This window comes from Nerophis ophidion, linkage group LG05, assembly GCF_033978795.1.
Source record: "Nerophis ophidion isolate RoL-2023_Sa linkage group LG05, RoL_Noph_v1.0, whole genome shotgun sequence".
Classification (NCBI taxonomy): Eukaryota; Metazoa; Chordata; class Actinopteri; order Syngnathiformes; family Syngnathidae; genus Nerophis; species Nerophis ophidion.
In genome coordinates this window covers 77,724,299-77,746,999 of record NC_084615.1, presented here as the reverse complement: position 1 = coordinate 77,746,999, position 22,701 = coordinate 77,724,299, and the positions used below count along the sequence as shown (strand labels likewise).

At 38.4% G+C, this 22,701-nt stretch overlaps 1 protein-coding gene across 6 annotated transcripts in view; it reads left to right on the top strand.

Annotated features, from left to right (window-relative positions):
- The window catches only part of ctbp1 (C-terminal binding protein 1), a 40,661-nt gene extending 30,112 nt beyond the window's left edge, over window positions 1-10,549 (top strand). For 5 of the 6 annotated variants that reach the window (XM_061902073.1, XM_061902076.1, XM_061902075.1 and 2 more), the window contains 3 exons: window positions 55-182; window positions 4,537-4,654; window positions 7,041-10,549. In XM_061902073.1, coding sequence (XP_061758057.1) covers window positions 55-182; window positions 4,537-4,654; window positions 7,041-7,227 — 433 coding nt within the window. In that variant the 3' untranslated portion in view covers window positions 7,228-10,549. The remainder of the gene's footprint in view (window positions 1-54; window positions 183-4,536; window positions 4,655-7,040) is intronic. The other variant, XM_061902077.1, reaches the window with a different exon arrangement.
- Window positions 10,550-22,701: the final 12,152 nt, after the last annotated feature.

Genomic DNA, 22,701 nt, shown 5'->3' with positions numbered 1-22,701 from the left:
AAGATTTTATTTACACATCACTTCCCTTCAAACAAATCCTACTGTCCTTTGCAGTTTTTCAACAGGCCCACTGAAGGATGCCCCCAACCTGATCTGTACTCCACATACTTCCTGGTACAGCGAACAGGCCTCGGTAGAGGCTCGGGAGGAGGCAGCCAGGGAAGTGCGCCGTGCCATCACTGGTAAGTAAGGATGGCACACTAACTTCATGAACTTAGTCGACCTCATCGATGATGTAAATACGTTGATTTACGCGCACAAAACAAAAATGGCACGAGTGGTGCCCCAATGGATCGGCCACCGTTGAGCAGCTAATAGTGTATGTATGTCCACACACAATCTGTAGCCTAAGTTACTATCACCTCCATCGCGACAAATTAACTACATTTTTTACAATTATCATTCTAACTGGGGGACCGGAGAAAGACCGAGCAAAAGAGAGCTTCAGGCAACAAGAAACCATATGCAAACTGCTATGCTGGCTTGAAAAAAAACAAAAAGAATGATGCTTAGTTCACTTTAACAGCAGTGTAGAAAGTAAACAGCTATGAACAGGAAATACACTAACACACTACACTAGGCATACATGTAAGGGTAGGGTGGATCGATCCATATATTGGTAGTGTCAATACCAAGGATAGTAACAGGAAAGGATTGATACTAAAGGAATTAGATATTTTTATTGTTTCCCCCAAAAAATTGTGTTATTTACCAATTCAGGAAATACGTCCCTGGACATAGGAGAACTTTGAGGGCAAAACCCAAATGATTTGAATGAGTAGTTGATGGTAGTTTTTGCTTTCGTTTAGTTATTGTGTACAACTGGCTTTATTATTACCGAAATAAATGTGTGTAATGAAACATATTGAGGAACTGGTTTGTATATCGTGTTGATTACACTGCAGTCCTGTTTTTATTCGATTTTTTCCTGAATATAATTTTGGTTAAAAATTGGAGAACAAATCATTCAGTGATCTTGAATATTTTAATAAATAAGTATCGGTATCATTATTGTTATGGCCAGGCCAGGAATTTTAGGATAGCCATGACTGTCGTTGCCCCTCTGTTTGGCCGTGTGTCCCTCAAAAACTTTTACGAGATCTAGCGAATTCGGAATGTTGCAATATTGTGAACGGGGCGGTATAGCTCGGTTGGTAGAGCGGCCGTGCCAGCAACTTGAGGGTTGCCGGTTCGATCCCCGCTTCCGCCATCCTAGTCACTACCATTGTGTCCTTGGGCAAGACACTTTACCCACCTGCTCCCAGTGCCACCCACACTGGTTTCAATGTAACTTAGATATTGGGTGTCACTATGTAAAGCGCTTTGAGTCACTTAAGAAAAAGCGCTATATAAATACATGTATATATAAAAAAAAAAGGATATACACCACAGCTGTAACGCTCTGACGAACGCATCTCCTTCACTCTGCGCAATTTTCATGTCGTTAGGGCTTTTTTGACCAGTGATGGGTTTTTTGCTGCCTTGTATGAACCGCTGGAGTCCCACACTCCTGACAGTGCTAAACACAAGTTAAATCCAACACACACAGCAGCCTGTACCCCAGATTTCCACTGGATGCAGAACGGCTGCTGAACGAAACCGCCACGGGACAGCAGCGCCATCCACAGTTAAGCAATGCCCACCGCCATTCTGTTGTGGCTCCGTCGTGCAGCGAAATAGCACAGACCTTTATGAAATCTAGCGAATTCGGAATGTTGCAACATTGTGAACGGGGCGGTTTAGCTCAGTTGGTAGAGTGGCCGTGCCAGCAACTTGAGGGTTGCAGGTTCGATTCCCGCTTCCGCCATCCTAGTCACTGCCGTTGTGTCCTTGGGCAAGACACTTTACCCACCTGCTCCCAGTGCCACCCACACTGGTTTAAATGTAACTTAGATATTGGGTGTCACTATGTAAAGCGCTTTGAGTCACTTGAGAAAAAGCGCTATATAAATATAATTCACTTCACAGTTTATTCTGTTCGTCCAAAGGAGCAGAAGTAAATAAACTCTGTCCTGCCCTCGATAACTGATTATTTTATTTTGAAAATGAACCGGATAATTGATTTTGGGTTTGTGCATGACTTACTGTCCAACACAAACAGATTTAAACTAAATTGAACAGATTTGTTGCGATGTACAGAAAAAAATAGAAACTTTGCGTGTATTTAGCGCTAGAAGGCAGAACAGTATGTCTGTGACTTGCCGAATGCGGTGGAAACAGACACATTGACTTGACAGGAGCCGGTTTGCGATCGAGAGAGCTGGCTCGCAATAGAGAGCGATTAAAAAAAACAAAACATTTTTAAAGCCGCGTTCATCAACATGAGTAGCTGTGGACAAGGGAGGGGTTACAGACACTCGCATGGAGCCCACAAACAGCAGCGCACACCAACAGGAGTGAGAGAGATGAGAGTGAGAGGATTTTACCATTTTATACAAGACCAGTGACAGCAGGAAAAAAAGAGTAAGATTTGGACACATTTTAAAGTGTTGACTTCAGAAAGGCAGAGTGTACACTTTGTAAATTACTAAATAATATCAAGCAGGCTCTACAAACAACCTGCACACACAGCGCATATGCAAACGAATCATACAACAGGGAGAGAAGTCCAGCTAAGGACTCTGTTAGGTGCCAATGTGTCAACTCCTGCAACTGTATATCATTACCACAGCCACCTAGTAGACTTACATCCCAGAGCTCTGTGAGCCACTTTATGCAAAAGGCTATGACCCTAGCAAAACAAGACTGAATTGATGAGAAATTTGTCTTTTTTTTTTTAAATAATACCTTTATGTATCCAGTATGTTATGTTAAGTTGATTAATAAAGCCATATAAATACTATACATATATGTATATATTTTTTGTTTTACATTAGTTAATAATTTTACACATAATTTGGTATTAAATCTGAGAAGCCAAAAGAGACGGAATTGGCTTCACTGGCGAGAATGTGTGCGTTGTTTGCTGTTTTCTCTATCCCACTCGACCATACTAGTTCACGTGAATGAAAACCTCAAAGAAATCCTGGCTGTGCAAGATCCTGGCCGTGCACTAAATAATATAAAGTACCAACATGTTCTCGTCATTTAGGGCAAAATAGATTGTTAAGAAATAAACAATTACGTGAAATAAACAGCTTCATTTATTTAATTGAAAGTGATGCATGCTTAACATGTCATTATCCTTAACCTTTAAGCTACATGTTTTTATGACCGTGGACTTAAAACTATTGTTTTATTTGATGGTCTTCCTGCCCTGGCATTTGACTTTTGTGCCCTAAAAAGGTTGACGACACCAGAGGCAAAGTGGCCTTGTCCTGAAAATGACAAAATTCCAGGCCTGGTTAAGGCCCATACTGCCCCTGTAACTCCCCACATTGAATCGATACCCAACTTTGTAGTATGACCCACTACTAGTTTACTTCCCAAAAACTAGTCCTATTAAAAACCTGAACAAGATGGTGCTCTGTAAACTGTGCACACAAGAAATTGATTTTCTGTACTGCAATACACAAGCACATAAAAAGCGCTATCAGGGGGCGAGTTTCCAAAATGCCAAATGAAGTGAAATTTCTCAGAGAAATTTACTTTAGTATCCCAATTCTAACAACATTAATTGTAAGTTTCTAGACACAAGAAAATGTTGGCGTACTTTTAGGGAACTGATTTGTAAAAACAGTTAGTTGAACCACTACACTAAAAAGCAGTTGGATACAAAATAAATAAAATAAAAAATTATCAATCATTTAACTGGTCACTCTAACCAAAGAGCACATGAGATGCCACCACACGGAGTATAATCACTCTCTCACCCTTTGAAGACCCCTAGGAAAGGCTGAAAAAATACAGTTAACTTTAGCCATCTGCCGTGCAAAGAGTCAGTACAAAGAATGCCCAAATTTGGTGTTTGCAGCAGTTGGTCATAATTCCACAGTTGTTTTTAAATGTAATCCTCTCAAGGTGTGTGATTCCTTATTTAGAAATCTGGGGACTCCTGTGCTAAAAAATTCTTGTCCAGTACTGTCTAATTCGCGTCTACAATAAATGTTCCGCTAGTCTACTTGTCTTGCAGGGAAGCTTATATCGACATGGGTTCACTTTTATCTCGACATGACAATAGGTTCTCTCTCTCTCTGAGGACATCCCAGTCAGAACGTTGACATGTTCATTGTTCGCTTTCATTGAAGGTTTTTAATGACAGGACTGGAGTGTTTAATTAATAAAATACCTATAGTCTGAGATTGTCTGCATGATGAGTGTTTCACGTAGTTGTCAATCAGCACCTATGGGTCCATATGTGACATTGGAACATCTTTAAGTTTGTCCAATTCCAACATTATTCTTTTACACATTTCTGAATGTGTAAAAGAGGGCCTGCTATTAGAAAGCATCAAGCCATCAGGATGAAAGCACTAGCTTGTGCAGTATTAGTTAGCTTCAATGTCTGAGTAAAGCGCATGCTTAACAATGGGTGTGCAAACCGTATTGTATCCTGTTTGAAATGTAGCCTTTTTAAATGTTTTTGTTCTGTTCTAGGGCGTATCCCAGACAGCCTGAAGAACTGTGTGAATAAAGAGTATCTGATGGCGGCGTCTCAGTGGCCCAGCATGGAGGCTGCGACCGTTCACCCAGAACTTAATGGAGCAACCTACAGGTGAGACGGAACGGGCAGGGATCAATTAACAAGCATGGTGCAAGAATTTTAAATGGGGGCTTGCATTAGTAACTTTGTTATCCAATGATATTCTCATACAGAGTTCTACACAGGGCAGTCCTGCAAACTGCAAGCACCCCGATAACATATTGCTAAACTAACGTATTTTTCGGACTATAAGGCGGACTTAAAATCCTTTCATTTTCTCAGAACACGACAGTGCGCCTTATAACCCGGTGCGCCTAATGTACGGAATGATTTTGGTTGTGCTTACCGACCTCGAAGCTATTTTATTTAGTGCATAGTGACATAAGTGTGACTAGTAAATGGCAGTCACACATAAGAGATATGTGTAGACTGCTATATGACTCAACTAAAAAACACCAAAATTGTATATGTTCCATTGAAAATGTAGAACATTACACACGGCGCTCAAAAATCTATCAAAATGTTTTAGTACGACTTTGGAAAGCGATGAAGCCGCATCGCTTGATGGATTGTACTGTGCTTCAACATAAGATTATTATGGTGTGTGTGTATAGTCTAAGACATATCTGGCGTTTTGTTTCGTAATATTATGCAAAGGCAACTTTTCTTACCTTCTGTTTCCTTGGGATCTGCGTAAGTCCTGAAAATGTGCGCGCATCCGCCTTTGTAGTCTGTGGCGACACCGTAGTCGATAAGCTTCTTCTTTTTCTCTATCTCATTGGTCGGCAACCCAAAATGTTATGAGCCATATTGGACCAAAAGTACCAAAACAAATATGTCTGGAGCCGCAAAAAAAATATAAGACATATTACATACAGATAGTGTGTCATGAGATATAAATTGAATTATGAAGACTTAAAGGAAACTAAATGAGCTCAAATATAGCTACAATTGAGGCATTGTAATGCAATATGTACATACAGCTAGCCTAAATAGCATGTTAGCATCGATTAGCTTACAGTCATGCAGTGACCAAATATGTCTGATTAGAACTCCACACAAGTCAATGACATCAACAAAACTCACTTTTAAATAAATAAATGGGTTGTACTTGTATAGCGCTTTTCTACCTTCAAGGTACTCAAAGCGCTTTGACATTACTTCCACATTTACCCATTCACACACACATTCACACACTGATGGAGGGAGCAGCCATGCAAGGCGCCAACCAGCACCCATCAGGAGCAAGGGTGAAGTGTCTTGCTCAGGACACAACGGACGTGACGAGGTTGGTACTAGGTGGGATTTGAACCAGGGACCCTCGGGTTGCACACGGCCACTCTCCCACTGAGCCACGCCGTCCCTTTTGTGCATTCATGCACAACGTTAAAAGTTTGGTGGACAAAATGAGACAGAAAAAGAAGTGGCATAAAACACGTCTGAGAAAGTCGGAAAAAGTTATGCATGTAAACAAACTACGGTGAGTTCAAGGACCGGCAACATTAGTAGGACAAAACGCCGCTTGCCAAATACTCGAATCAGTGAAGCATGTTTATTATAAACAGTGTGCTTTATAGCAATTAGGGAGGTTTGTGTCATGTTTGTCCTCCTACAGAAACCAAATTAAAGCAAAAAATATGTTTTTTTCCCCTCATTTCCATTTTTCATATATTTTTGAAAAAGCTCCAGAGAGCCACTAGGGCAGCGCTAAAGAGCCGCATGCGGCTCCGGAGCCTCGGGTTGCCGACCCCTGCTCTATCTAATGACATTCATCCTCCGCTGCTGCCATTTCTAATATAAAGTAGTGTGCAGTTCTGACTTATATCTGTCAGTACACTCGCCATGGAAGTGCTAAAACATACCGGTGTAGTGAAATGACATTATTCACCCAAGGAACTTTAGTTATTAAAGAGCTCAGTCCGGACGTTTTGTCACGGGACACATTTCCGGCAATGTTGTTGCACTAGTGAGCCATGGATGAGGAGATGCTGCTCCGTTATTGGTTGAAGTAAAGTCTGAAAGTCATTAAAACAGTTAGCTCCATCTTTTGACACCTCTTCCACTCCCGTCTTTGCACACTACACCGCTACAACAAAGATGACGGAGAAAATACGCTGCCGAAGGTGAGCCACGTAAATAAGACCTCCCATCCTGAAGCGACTGTCAGAAAGCGGCTTGAAGATGATCTCTGTAAAACATCATCTATGCAACATTTTGACCAAAGAACCACCATTACATGTTATGTAGACCACAAGGAAGTGTTTTAGATTTACAAAAAATAAAAATGATGTGACTCCTTTAATGCGCCCTACAATCCGGTGCGCCTTTTGTATGAAAATAGACCTGACTAGACCCGCTGATCGGCAGTGCGCCCTATAGTCCGGAAAATACGGTACAACATTTGCATCGGTCATTGTCAGTCATCATCATCTTTATATATATCTAATCTATGTTCCAGATTTCCTCAAAGTCTGATCAATGTTGCCGCAGCAGGGGGTCTCCCAGGAGCCGGCTCAGGGGTTGAAAGCCTGGTTTCGGCAAACCTGGCTCACGGCATCGCCCCGGTCTCTCACCCACCACACGCCCCCTCCCCGGGGCAGCCAACTAAGGCCGAAGCCGACAGAGACATCCCCTCCGACCAATAGCCTTTCTCCCCCGACCACCACCACACACACCAGCCCTAGCCCCTCCCCTTGCTGCCGCCAGCACATTCCTGTCACCTCTGGAAAAACCGGGCTCCATACCCATGCTCCCAGCATCACCCCCCCCCACTGTACCAATACGCCCTGATGCGGATCCACATGGATCTCATGTGACCAGCTCAGGACACACCCACTCACATCCATCCTCATTTCATCCTCCCTACCCGCCTCTCACACCCCAACGTCAGCAATAACTTAGTTCTCAAGGATTCGATGATCGGAGTGGTGTTTTTTCCATAGTTGGCTGTAGTTTCAACGGAAAGTTGATCAGTCGTGACTCTCGGTGTTAATGTTTGTAAAGAAAAAAAAAACATTTTTGACATCAAGATTTTCCAGTTGGTCGCATCCTCTGACTGACCAGTAGAGGTGCTCAGGCAGAAAGTCACCCTTTTCTCCACGAAAGGCTCTTGTTACTGCTTTCTTCTTGTCTTTTTTTCCCCCCTTTTCTCCTCCCATCCGACATCTACATCCAATCACAAAATGCCTCACCTAGAGCCCAGTTTGGCCCTCAGCGCTTTGAACTCTTCAGCTCGTTATTTGTTACTCCCTGCTTCAGTAATCAGTGATTGAATCCTCCGTCGCTACTCGTCCATAGACCCGCCTCGCTTATGGGCATGAATTTCTGTCTCATGCCTAAAGCCACAGAGCCAATAGGCAATCGTGCAGCGTGGCCAGCAGAGGGCGCCGCCTGACTGCTCAATTTCAGCCCAATAGAACAACTGTAGAGTGCAGCAATGACCACCCCAAAAGCGATCAAACCAGGCAGACCATCCCAACTCCCTCTCTCCCACTGCCATGCCCCCCCCCCCCCCACCCACACACACATGCTCATCAACCCAGTATGCATTATTCCTTTAAACGTGAGGCGACAGTAGAGTTTAGATCCTCAGAAGGAGTCGGGGGGGACATTATTCTTGCATGCTGGCTTTGTTAACAACAGTGGTGTCTGTGTGCGAGTGTGTGCGTGTGAAGGTGTGTTTGCAGGTGTGTGTCTGTGTGTCTTTTCACCCTGTTTATAACCAGCGGATTTTTTTCCCCAAAGGAATAGTCCCTCGGAGTAACTCTTGAACGCTGTCCCTCCGGTGTCAATGAAACACCTTTCTAGTACCTCAGTAACAGATATTGAATGTACCGTGCATACCCTTTTATTTTTTGTACAGATTTTCTAGATTCTTCTTACTGTTCTTTACCAGAAGGGTTGTGATATTGTAGCAGTAATAAGATTTAAACAAAAAAAAACAAACAAAAAAAACCCCTCCCCCATCATGAAATAAACAGACAAATAGGTTGTCTCTCCATAAGTTACTAAATACTCAGGCTTCGAAACCAATGCTTGTCTTTATGCCTTCACCCCGCCTCCTTTCATCCTCCGTCTTACTGGCTAAAGATAATTGGGGAATAAGGAAAGGTGGCTCTTGCGCTCTGCTCTTTGACTAGAACATCTATAAAGGAGGCTTTTTTTTGTTGTTTGTTTTTGAGCCCCTTTTATCATTGCCCTGCTGCTCTGTTTGTAGTGCATGTGCGATTTGCTTTACACACAAATAACCTTACAAATTAGTGGCTGCTTTTCCCTCTGCTGAGTGCTCCCTTTTTTTTTTTTTAAGCCCCAGTTGACATTTATGTTGTGGTCAGTTTCCAGTAAAGTGCAGTTTTGCCCTTTTATCCCCTGCAATCCCACCCCTTCAGAGTCTAACAGTGACTTGGAGCATGTGATGCTTGGCTCCTCTTGTCATGTGATGAGTATATATTTTTAAGAATAACCCTTCGCCCTCCCGTTCCTCCTGCTTTCTCTCGCTTTCCTATAGTTCCGTTAATGGGTAATCTTACATTTTTTGCTGTTGATGATGATTATATATATTTTTTTCATTTCAGCCGTGCACTGTCATGTATACCAGTTAGTTTAAATGTAGATGTGGATTTTTTTAATGGATATATGCTGTCTGTGTTCTACATGTTGTACTTAAAATATAGATAAGAGATCACCCCCTACCCCGCTTCCGTCAGACCCCCATGCCCCCCTCCCCCAGCCCCCATGCCTTACTGTCCTCCCCCTGTAGCCGTTGTAGAAAGTCGCCAACGAACCACTCACTGCCTTAACACAGTTGACCACAACAGGTGACCAGTAGAAACCAACAAGCCAAAAAACACAACAAAACTCCACACTCCTACAGCAGGCTGAATTCTACAAGTGAAAAGTAACATAATCAGTCGTTAAAAGAAGATAGACTGGGAAAAAGTTGTCATATGAGGGGGAAAAAAGTACTTTTTTGAGAAGATGACCCTGTATTCTTGGAACATTCGTTGTTAAAACACCTAGAATAACATCGCAACTTAACACAAATTTTACTCGCATAGTATTTCAACTTTATTCTCAGTACCATTTTATTTCCTTTTTTGCAGCCCAGCTCTGAATATCCCTTCATAGAACATCACCTTCGCAGCAAATGTGACCCGGTGTCAACAGGTTTTATTTTTGGATCCAACCTAAAACACGCCACTTTGGCCCTGTTAAGTCGGGCCAGCAAGTGTTTGTTCACATGCTAAGAAGATAAGCACAGTGTTTGTGTGAGCGTGTGTGTGTGTGTGGTCACAAAGCTCCAGCTGATATTTCACTCTTGGGTGTGAAAAAAATGCACCTCCCAACCACGCCACCCCTCCTGCTACTACTTCTTCTACTAGCGGGGGCTTACGAAGGGTCTTTCAGTCTGCTGACAGAGCCCCCAAAGGGCTGGAGTGGGGGGTTGGGTATCACAACCGATACTGGTGTCATCTGTCAAAACGAAAAAAGAGAATTGGTCACTTTTTCTCTCTCAGGGTTCAAATGCACACACATATCCTTTAGCAGTTGTCCTCCCTCCGAATGTGTTTTTAGAAGTCGCTAACCTCTTCTCTGGTTCCACAACTTTTGCATCTCTTAATTTCCCTTTGGCACTGACGTCTAACCATCTAACAAGGAGTGAATGAATGAATGTGTGTGTGTAAGTGTGACTCCGTGTGTGTGATAAGATTGGGAAATGTATTTTTACAACATGTTTTTCCCCCTTTCTCCCTCTCACCCTCATTTGTGAATCAATTTTCACCAGACTGCAAAAACAACAACAAAAAACACAAAAAAGGAAAAAAAAAAACATCTCTGTAACTAGGCTCTTAAGCTTTATTTTTTTTGTTTTGTTTACTTTTTTTTTATTAGAAACAATCATGTTTGTGATGGTAACTTCCAATGGTAAACTCCACACCATATTTTAATAAAATCTTAAAAATTAAACCGTTTTGTTTACATGTTTAACTTTCTAAATCAGGGGTCTCAAACATTGGCCCGCCAGACGTTATTTTGCGGCCCGCACCTTAATATGAAGATTTAATGTTGTATATGACTGGCGCTTTACAGTGTCATACTCTCCTACCCTCGATTCTTCCAGAATACTGCCATATTACTGTACCTCTCCAGGGGTAATCATTCTCTCGAAATTCACCCGAACATTACTAAGGGGGCACCGTGAAGGCGCTGTCTTTAGTTGTCCTCTATAACCTGTACTAACAACGTGCCAGCCCAGCCACATGTTGTATTTGGCTTCTGTAGGCGACTGCAAGACATAGTTGATCAACAGCCATACAGGTCACACTGAGGGTGGCCGTATAAAAAACTTTATCACTGTTACAAATATGCGCCACACAGTGAACCCACACCAAACAAGAATGACAAACACATTTTGGGAGAACATCTGCACCGTAACACAACATAAACACAACAGAACAAATACCCAGAATCCCATGTAGCCCTAACTCTTCCGGGCTGCAATATACACTCCAGCCCCCTCAACCCCGCCGCCTATTGTAGCCCGGAATAGTTAGGAGTGCATTGGATTCTGGGTATTTGTTCTGTTGTGTCTGTAGTGTTACGGCGCGGATGTTCTCCCAAAATGTGTTTGTCAATCTTGTTTGGTGTGGGTTCACAGTGTGGCGCATATTTGTAACAGTGACAGAGGCACACTGTTAGTATGGTGGAAAAGCGGACAAGATGGTAGTTTGTAGAGGACGTTAAAGGCAGTGCCATCACGGCACGTCCTTAATATTGTTGTCCGGGTGAAAACTGGGAGAATGATTGCCCCGGGAGATTGTCTGGAGGGGCACAGAAAGTTTCCCGGAAAGATCGCGAGAGTTGGCAAGTATGTTGCAAGGGCGGGAAAGCCATTTTAAAGAAGGTGAATTCATTAAAAAGTGCATGTTAGATATTCTTAAGAAAACTTTTCTTGCGGCCCAGCCTCACCCAGTTTCTGCATCCAGTGGCCCCCAGGTAAATTGAGTTTGAGACCCCTGTCCTAAATGTTCCATTAGACCCTGTTGTGTACACAGGTTTTATACCTCATTACATCCAAACAGTCTGAGACTGATTGCCGGTGTGCAATCCCACTCATTACACCGCGCCGCTTTAGGACCTGGATTTGAGTTTACAGAGCTTTCGCCGTAAACAAAATTGTTTACCGCGGTTTGTCGGTTCTTTTATAGAGCGTCAGGGGGATCCGCAGTGCCAAGGCGCTCGGGGGTGCACACGGGAAAGGGGATTTTGTGTGCACCCGCAGGCGAGGAGTGAGTGGGGGGGATTATCGGGCCTAAAATTGCTAACACATGCACGTAACTCTGCGCTTGCTTTTTAAATGACACTGGACTAAAAGCAGTCACATGAGGAACCTGCTAGCTGTATGTTGACACCCAAAGTATTATCAGATGTATTTGTTTCAGACAAGCTGCAACATATCTGAAGAGAAATGAAAATATTCTTTATTAGGCTGTAATCACACACGTTTTACCACAAACCAGGGGCCATATCACAGTTATGTTTGCCCTCAGAGGGCCACTTCTAACAGTGAATGATATTCATACACATTTGCCTATGCATTTGATGATTATTTTTTTATGTACAATGTGACAAAATATTTTTTTAGATTTTTACAGTAAAAAGACAGTCACAAAAAATTTACCGTAACTTTTTTTTCAGCATGTTACAGTAATTGGAAAAAAAACAGTACCACAGTTTTTCATGGTACAAAACTGACAGTTCAGTTGATAGAATTTTACAGTAAAACTTTTTTTTTTACTGTAAATATAAAACTGCATTTTTACAGTAACATTCTGGTGACTTAACTGCCAGTTTTGTATCGTGAAAAACAGTGATAATGTTTTTTTTAATCATTTTACTGTAAATGAAAAACAAAACCGTACCACTGTTTTTCACGGTACAAAAATGGCAGCAAAGTTGATAAAATTTTAATGTAAAATTTACTGTGTTTTTTCACTGTAAATATAAACCTGCATTTTTACAATAACATTCTGGCAACTCAGCTGCCGGATTTTACCGTATATACGACAACTGTAGCTTTTATGGTGTACTATTGTGAATAGCAAAACAATACCACCGTTTTTTTTACAGTAAAAAACTGGCAGAGCTGCCAGCATTATATGGTAAAAAAATCTGGTGTTTTTTTCCGTAAAATGTGTTTTTTTTCAGCAGGTTACTGTAAATGGAAAAAACTCTACCACTTTTTCATGGTACAAAACAGGCAGTTCAGTTGATTGAATTTTACAGTAAAACTTTTTTTTTTTACTCTAAATATAAAACTGCATTTTTACAGTAACATTCTGGTGACTTAACTGCCAGTTTTGTATCATGAAAAACAGTGATACTGTTTTTTTCAGCATTTTACTGTAAATGAAAAAAAAACAGTACGACTGTTTTTCACGGTACAAAAATGGCAGCTCAGTTGATGGAATTTTACTGTAAAATTTACGGTGTTTTTTCACTGTAAATATAAACCTGCATTTTTACAATACAATTCTGGCAACTTAGCTGACGGATTTTACCGTATATACGACAGCTGTAGCTTTTACCGTGTACTATTGTGAATAGCAAAACATCCATCCATTTTCTACCGCTTATTCCCTTTTGGGGTCGCGGGGGGCGCTGGCGCCTATCTCAGCTACAATCGGGCGGAAGGCGGGGTACACCCTGGACAAGTCGCCACCTCATCGCAAATAGCAAACCAATACCACCGTTTTTTCTACAGTAAAAAACTGGCAGAGCTGCCAGCATTATATAGTAAAAAAAATGTGTGGGTTTTTTTCCGTAAAATGTGTTTTTTTTTTTTCAGAGAGTTACTGTAAATGGAAAAAAATGGTACCACAGTTTTTCATGGTACAAAACTGGCAGTTCAGTTGATTGAATTTTACAGTAAAACTTTTTTTTTACTGTAAATATAAAACTGCATTTTTACAGTAACATTCTGGTGACTCAACTGCCAGTTTTGTATCGTGAAAAACAGTGATACTGTTTTTTTTTCATCATTTTGCTGTAAATGAAAAACAAAACCGTACCACTGTTTTTCACGGTACAAAAATGGCAGCACAGTTGATGGAATTTTACTGTAAAATGTACAGTGTTTTTTCACTGTAAATATAAACCTGCATTTTTACAATAAAATTCTGGCAACTTAGCTGACGGATTTTACCGTATATACGACAGCTGTAGCTTTTACCGTGTACTATTGTGAATAGCAAAACATCCATCCATTTTCTACCGCTTATTCCCTTTTGGGGCCGCGGGGGGCGCTGGCGCCTATCTCAGCTACAATCGGGCGGAAGGCGGGGTACACCCTGGACAAGTCGCCACCTCATCGCAAATAGCAAAACAATACCACCGTTTTTTCTACAGTAAAAAACTGGCAGAGCTGCCAGCATTATATGGTAAAAAAAAATTGTGTTTTTTTTTCCGTAAAATGTGTTTTTTTTTTTTCAGAGAGTTACTGTAAATGGAAAAAAATGGTACCACAGTTTTTCATGGTACAAAACTGGCAGTTCAGTTGATTGAATTTTACAGTAAAACTTTTTTTTTTTACTCTAAATATAAAACTGCATTTTTACAGTAACATTCTGGTGACTCAACTGCCAGTTTTGTATCGTGAAAAACAGTGATACTGTTTTTTTCAGCATTTTACTGTAAATGAAAAAAAAAACAGTACCACTGTTTTTCACGGTACAAAAATGGCAGCTCAGTTGATGGAACTTTACTGTAAAATTTACGGTGTTTTTTCACTGTAAATATAAACCTGCATTTTTACAATAAAATTCTGGCAACTTAGCTGACGGATTTTACCGTATATACGACAGCTGTAGCTTTTACCGTGTACTATTGTGAATAGCAAAACATCCATCCATTTTCTACCGCTTATTCCCTTTTGGGGTCGCGGGGGGCGCTGGCGCCTATCTCAGCTACAATCGGGCGGAAGGCGGGGTACACCCTGGACAAGTCGCCACCTCATCGCAAATAGCAAAACAATACCACCGTTTTTTCTACAGTAAAAAACTGGCAGAGCTGCCAGCATTATATAGTAAAAAAAAATTGTGTTTTTTTTTCCGTAAAATGTGTTTTTTTTTTTTCAGAGAGTTACTGTAAATGGAAAAAAATGGTACCACAGTTTTTCATGGTACAAAACTGGCAGTTCAGTTGATTGAATTTTACAGTAAAACTTTTTTTTTACTGTAAATATAAAACTGCATTTTTACAGTAACATTCTGGTGACTCAACTGCCAGTTTTGTATCGTGAAAAACAGTGATACTGTTTTTTTTTCATCATTTTGCTGTAAATGAAAAACAAAACCGTACCACTGTTTTTCACGGTACAAAAATGGCAGCACAGTTGATGGAATTTTACTGTAAAATGTACAGTGTTTTTTCACTGTAAATATAAACCTGCATTTTTACAATAAAATTCTGGCAACTTAGCTGACGGATTTTACCGTATATACGACAGCTGTAGCTTTTACCGTGTACTATTGTGAATAGCAAAACATCCATCCATTTTCTACCGCTTATTCCCTTTTGGGGCCGCGGGGGGCGCTGGCGCCTATCTCAGCTACAATCGGGCGGAAGGCGGGGTACACCCTGGACAAGTCGCCACCTCATCGCAAATAGCAAAACAATACCACCGTTTTTTCTACAGTAAAAAACTGGCAGAGCTGCCAGCATTATATAGTAAAAAAAAATTGTGTTTTTTTTTCCGTAAAATGTGTTTTTTTTTTTTCAGAGAGTTACTGTAAATGGAAAAAAATGGTACCACAGTTTTTCATGGTACAAAACTGGCAGTTCAGTTGATTGAATTTTACAGTAAAACTTTTTTTTTTTACTCTAAATATAAAACTGCATTTTTACAGTAACATTCTGGTGACTCAACTGCCAGTTTTGTATCGTGAAAAACAGTGATACTGTTTTTTTCAGCATTTTACTGTAAATGAAAAAAAAACAGTACCACTGTTTTTCACGGTACAAAAATGGCAGCTCAGTTGATGGAATTTTACTGTAAAATTTACGGTGTTTTTTCACTGTAAATATAAACCTGCATTTTTACAATAAAATTCTGGCAACTTAGCTGACGGATTTTACCGTATATACGACAGCTGTAGCTTTTACCGTGTACTATTGTGAATAGCAAAACATCCATCCATTTTCTACCGCTTATTCCCTTTTGGGGTCGCGGGGGGCGCTGGCGCCTATCTCAGCTACAATCGGGCGGAAGGCGGGGTACACCCTGGACAAGTCGCCACCTCATCGCAAATAGCAAAACAATACCACCGTTTTTTCTACAGTAAAAAACTGGCAGAGCTGCCAGCATTATATAGTAAAAAAAAATTTTGTTTTTTTTTCCGTAAAATGTGTTTTTTTTTTTTCAGAGAGTTACTGTAAATGGAAAAAAATGGTACCACAGTTTTTCATGGTACAAAACTGGCAGTTCAGTTGATTGAATTTTACAGTAAAACTTTTTTTTTTTACTCTAAATATAAAACTGCATTTTTACAGTAACATTCTGGTGACTTAACTGCCAGTTTTGTATCGTGAAAAACAGTGATACTGTTTTTTTTTCATCATTTTGCTGTAAATGAAAAACAAAACCGTACCACTGTTTTTCACGGTACAAAAATGGCAGCACAGTTGATGGAATTTTACTGTAAAATGTACAGTGTTTTTTCAATGTAAATATAAACCTGCATTTTCACAATAAAATTCTGGCAACTTAGCTGACGGATTTTACCGTATATACGACAACTGTAGCTTTTACCGTGTACTATTGTGAATAGCAAAACAATACCACCGTTTTTTTTACAGTAAAAAACTGGCAGAGCTGCCAGCATTATATGGTAAAAAAACCTGGTGTTTTTTTCCGTAAAATGTGTTTTTTTTCAGCAGGTTACTGTAAATGGAAAAAACTCTACCACTTTTTCATGGTACAAAACAGGCAGTTCAGTTGATTGAATTTTACAGTAAAACTTTTTTTTTTACTGTAAATATAAAACTGCATTTTTACAGTAACATTCTGGTGACTCAACTGCCAGTTTTGTATCATGAAAAACAGTGATACTGTTTTTTTCAGCATTTTACTGTAAATGAAAAAAAAACAGTACCACTGTTTTTCACGGTACAAAAATGGCAGCTCAGTTGATGGAATTTTACTGTAAAATTTACGGTGTTTTTTCACTGTAAATATAAACCTGCATTTTTACAATAAAATTCTGGCAACTTAGCTGACGGATTTTACCGTATATACGACAGCTGTAGCTTTTACCGTGTACTATTGTGAATAGCAAAACATCCATCCATTTTCTACCGCTTATTCCCTTTTGGGGCCGCGGGGGGCGCTGGCGCCTATCTCAGCTACAATCGGGCGGAAGGCGGGGTACACCCTGGACAAGTCGCCACCTCATCGCAAATAGCAAAACAATACCACCGTTTTTTCTACAGTAAAAAACTGGCAGAGCTGCCAGCATTATATAGTAAAAAAAAATTTTGTTTTTTTTTCCGTAAAATGTGTTTTTTTTTTTTCAGAGAGTTACTGTAAATGGAAAAAAATGGTACCACAGTTTTTCATGGTACAAAACTGGCAGTTCAGTTGATTGAATTTTACAGTAAAACTTTTTTTTTTTACTCTAAATATAAAACTGCATTTTTACAGTAACATTCTGGTGACTCAACTGCCAGTTTTGTATCGTGAAAAACAGTGATACTGTTTTTTTTTCATCATTTTGCTGTAAATGAAAAACAAAACCGTACCACTGTTTTTCACGGTACAAAAATGGCAGCACAGTTGATGAAATTTTAATGTAAAATTTACTGTGTTTTTTCACTGTAAATATAAACCTGCATTTTTACAATAAAATTCTGGCAACTTAGCTGACGGATTTTACCGTATATACGACAGCTGTAGCTTTTACCGTGTACTTTTGTGAATAGCAAAACAATACCACCGTTTTTTCTACAGTAAAAAACTGGCAGAGCTGCCAGCATTATATGGTAAAAAAAAATTGTGTTTTTTTTTCCGTAAAATGTTTTTTTTTTTCCAGCAAGTTACTGTAAATGGAAAAAAATGGTACCACTATTTTTCATGGTACAAAACTGGCAGCACAGTTGATAGAATTTTACAGTAGTTTTTTTTACTGTAAATATGTAACCGCATTTTTACAGTAACATTCTCTTTTTTTTTCCCCCTCCCCAGTATTTTACTGTAAATGAAAAAAACAGTACCACTGTTTTTTATGGTACAAAAATAGCAGCTCAGTTGATAGAATCTTACTGAAAATGTACAGTGTTTTTTTTTACTGTAAATTTAATTCTGGATTTTTACAGAAAAATTCTTGCGAACTTTCGCTGCCGGATTTTACCGTAATAACGAAAACTGTAGATTTTGCCGTGTACTATTGTGAATAGCAAAACAGTACCACCAGTTTTTTTACAATAAAAAACTGGCAGTTCAGTTGCCAGCATTTTATGGTCAAAAAACACTGGTACTGTTTTTTCCGTAAAATTTTGTTTTTTTCAGCATTGTACTGTAAATGGAAAAAACAGTACCATGGTACAAAACTGACAGCTCAGTTGATAGAATTTTTCGGTTAAACTTTTTTTACAGTAAATATAAAACTGCATTTTTACAGTAACATTCTGGCGACTTAGCTGCCAGTTTTGTACCGTAAAAATCTGTGACACTTTTTTTCAGCATGTTACAGTAAATGAAAAAAAAAAAACCAGTACCACTGTTTTTCAAGGTACAAATTGGGTTGCTCAGTTTATTGGATTTTACTGAAAAATGTACAATGTTTTTTACTGTAGATATAAACCTGCATTTTCACAGTAAAATTCTGGCAACTTACCTGTTGGATTTTACCGTAAAAACAACTGTAGCTTTTACCGTGTACTATTGTGAATAGTAAAATAGTACTATGTTTTTTTACAGTAAAAAACTGGCAGCTCATTTGCCAGCATTTTATGGTCAAAAAACACTTGTACCGTTTTTTACGTAAAAAAAATTTTTTCATCATGTTACTAAAAATGGAAAAAAGAGTACTACTGTTTCTCATGATACGAAACTGGCAGCTCTATTGATCGAATTTTAGTGTAAAGTTTAGTTGTTTTTTTTACTGTAAATATTAAACTGCATTATTACAGTGAAATTCTGGCAACGTAGCTGCCAGTTTTGTACTGTGAAAAACACTGGTATTGTTTTTTCCGTAAAATTGTGTTTTTTAATCATGTTACTGTAAATTTAAAAAAAAAACCTACCTTTGTTTTTCACGGTACAAAACGGGCATCTCAGTTGGTAGAATTTTACGGTTGAACTTTTTTTTTTACAGTAAATATAAAACTGCATTTTTAAGGTAACATTCTGGCGACTTAGCTGCCAGTTTTGTACCATTAAAAAAAGTGGTAGTTTTTTTTCAGCATGTTACTGTAAATGGAAAAACGAGTACCACTGTTTTTCACGATACCAAACTGGCAGTTCTATTGATAGAATTTTAGTGTAAAATTTAGTTTTTTTTACTGTAAATATAAAACTGCATTTTTACAGTAAAATTCTGGCAACTTAGCAGCCAGATTTTACCGTAAAAAACAACTGTAGATTTTACCGTGTACTATTGTGAATAGCAAAACAGTACCGCCGTTTTTTTTACAGTAAAAAACTGGCAGCTCAGTTGCCAGCTTTTTATGGTCAAAAAACACTGGTACTGTTTTTTCTGTAAAATTTAGTGTATTTTTCAGCATGGTACTGTCAATGGAAAAAACGGTTCCACTGTTTTTCATGGTATAAAACTGGCCGCTAAGTTGATAGATATTTATTGTAAATTTTTATTTTTTTTTTACTGTAAAAATACTGCATTTTTACAGTAAAATTCTGGCAACTTAGCTGCCAGTTATGTCCGTGAAAAATGGTGGTATTTTTTTTTTCCAAAATTGTTTATTTCAGCATGTTACTGTAAATGAAAAAAAAACCTACCTGTTTTTCACGGTACAAAACGGGCATCTCAGTTAACTGGATTTTTCTGAAAAATATACAGTGTCTTTTAGTGTAAATATAAAACTGCATTTTTACAGTAAAATTCTGGCAACTTAGCTGCCAGATTTTACCGTAAAAAACGACAACTGTAGATTTTACCGTGTACTATTGTGAATAGCAAAACAGTATCACCGTTTTTTTACAATAAAAAACTGGCAGCTCAGTTGCCAGCATTTTATGGTCAAAAAACACGTGTATTGTTTTTGTAAGTAAAATGTTTTTTCACCATTTTACTGTAAATGGAAAAAAAAACAGTACCACTGTTTTTCACAGTGCAAAACTGGCATCTCAGTTGATAGAATTTTACTGTAACATGTACAGGTTTTTTTTTTAAACTGTATTTTCACAGTAAAATTCTGGCAACTTACCTGTTGGATTTTACCGTAAAAACAACTGTAGCTTTTACCGTGTACTATTGTGAATAGTAAAATAGTACTATGTTTTTTTACAGTAAAAAACTGGCAGCTCATTTGCCAGCATTTTATGGTCAAAAAACACTTGTACCGTTTTTTACGTAAAAAATTTTTTTTCATCATGTTACTAAAAATGGAAAAAAGAGTACTACTGTTTCTCATGATACGAAACTGGCAGCTCTATTGATCGAATTTTAGTGTAAAGTTTAGTTGGTTTTTTTACTGTAAATATTAAACTGCATTATTACAGTGAAATTCTGGCAACGTAGCTGCCAGTTTTGTACCGTGAAAAACACTGGTATTGTTTTTTCCGTAAAATTGTGTTTTTTAATCATGTTACTGTAAATTTAAAAAAAAAAACTACCTTTGTTTTTCACGGTACAAAACGGGCATCTCAGTTGGTAGAATTTTACGGTTGAACTTTTTTTTTTACAGTAAATATAAAACTGCATTTTTAAGGTAACATTCTGGCGACTTAGCTGCCAGTTTTGTACCATTAAAAAAAGTGGTAGTTTTTTTTCAGCATGTTACTGTAAATGGAAAAACGAGTACCACTGTTTTTCACGATACCAAACTGGCAGTTCTATTGATAGAATTTTAGTGTAAAATTTAGTTTTTTTTACTGTAAATATAAAACTGCATTTTTACAGTAAAATCCTGGCAACTTAGCAGCCAGATTTTACCGTAAAAAACAACTGTAGATTTTACCGTGTACTATTGTGAATAGCAAAACAGTACCGCCGTTTTTTTTACAGTAAAAAACTGGCAGCTCAGTTGCCAGCTTTTTATGGTCAAAAAACACTGGTACTGTTTTTTCTGTAAAATTTAGTGTATTTTTCAGCATGGTACTGTCAATGGAAAAAACGGTTCCACTGTTTTTCATGGTATAAAACTGGCCGCTAAGTTGATAGAAATTTATTGTAAATTTTTTTTTTTTTTACTGTAAAAATACTGCATTTTTACAGTAAAATTCTGGCAACTTAGCTGCCAGTTATGTCCGTGAAAAATGGTGGTATTTTTTTTTCCAAAATTGTTTATTTCAGCATGTTACTGTAAATGAAAAAAAAACCTACCTGTTTTTCACGGTACAAAACGGGCATCTCAGTTAACTGGATTTTTCTGAAAAATGTACAGTGTCTTTTAGTGTAAATATAAAACTGCATTTTTACAGTAAAATTCTGGCAACTCAGCTGCCAGATTTTACCGTAAAAAACGACAACTGTAGATTTTACCGTGTACTATTGTGAATAGCAAAACAGTATCACCGTTTTTTTACAATAAAAAACTGGCAGCTCAGTTGCCAGCCTTTTATGGTCAAAAAACACGGGTATTGTTTTTTTAAGTAAAATGTTTTTTCACCATTTTACTGTAAATGGAAAAACGGTTGTACTGTTTTGCAATTCACATTAGTACACGGTAAAATCTACAGTTGTCGTTTTTACGGTAAAATCCGGCAGCTAAGTTGCCAGAATTTTACTGTAAAAATGCAGTTTTATATTTACAGTACATTTCTATCAACTGAGCTGCCATTTTTGTACAGTGAAAAACAGTGGTACTGTTTTTTTTCCATTTACAGTAACATGCTGGGGGAAAAACAGTACCACTGTATTCACAGTACAAAACTGGCATCTCAGTTGATAGAATTTTACTGTAACATGTACAGGTTTTTTTTAAAAACTGTATTTTTACAGTAAAACTCTGGCAACTTATCTGCCATTTTTGTACAGTGAAAAGTGGTACTGTTATTTTTTCCAGCATGTTACTGTAAATGGAAAAAAAACAGTACCACTGTTTTTCACTGTACAAAAATGGCAGCTCAGTTGATAGAATTGTACTGTAAATATAAAACTGCATTTCTACAGTAAAATTCTGGCAACTTAGCTGCCAGATTTGACCGTAAAAAACGACAACTGTAAATTTTACCGTGTACTAGTGCGAATAGAAAAACAGTATCACCGTTTTTTTTACAGTAAAAAACTGGCAGCTCAGTTGCCAGCATTTTATGGTCAAAAAACACTGGTATTTTATTAAGTAAACATTTTTTTCACCATTTTACTGTAAATGGAAAAAAAACAGTACCACTGTTTTTCACAGTGCAAAACTGGCAGCACAGTTGATAGAATTTTACTGTAACATGTACAGTTGTTTTTTTTAAACTATTTTTTACAGTAAAACTCTGGCAACTTATCTGCCATTTTTGTACAGTGAAAATTTGTACTGTTTTTTCCCCCCCAGCATGTTACTGTAAATGGAAAAAAAACAGTAACACTGTTTTTCACTGTACAATATAAAACTGCATTTCTACAGAAAAATTCCAGCAACTTAGCTGCCGGATTTTACCGTAAAAACGACAACTGTAGATTTTACCGTGTACTAATGTGAATAGCAAAACAGTACAACCGTTTTTGTTTTGTTTTTTACAGTAAAAAACTGGCAGCTCAGTTGCCAGCATTTTATGGTCTAATAACAGTGGTACTGTTTTTTCATGTACAGTAAAATCACAGTAAATGTCATAAAGTTGCTGTAAAATCTATTAATAAAATTTGACAATTTGATGAATAACTTGCTTTGAAATCATCAGTCAAGCAGATGAAAAGTATTTTTTTTTCGCGTTTAACAAAAACACTGAATGT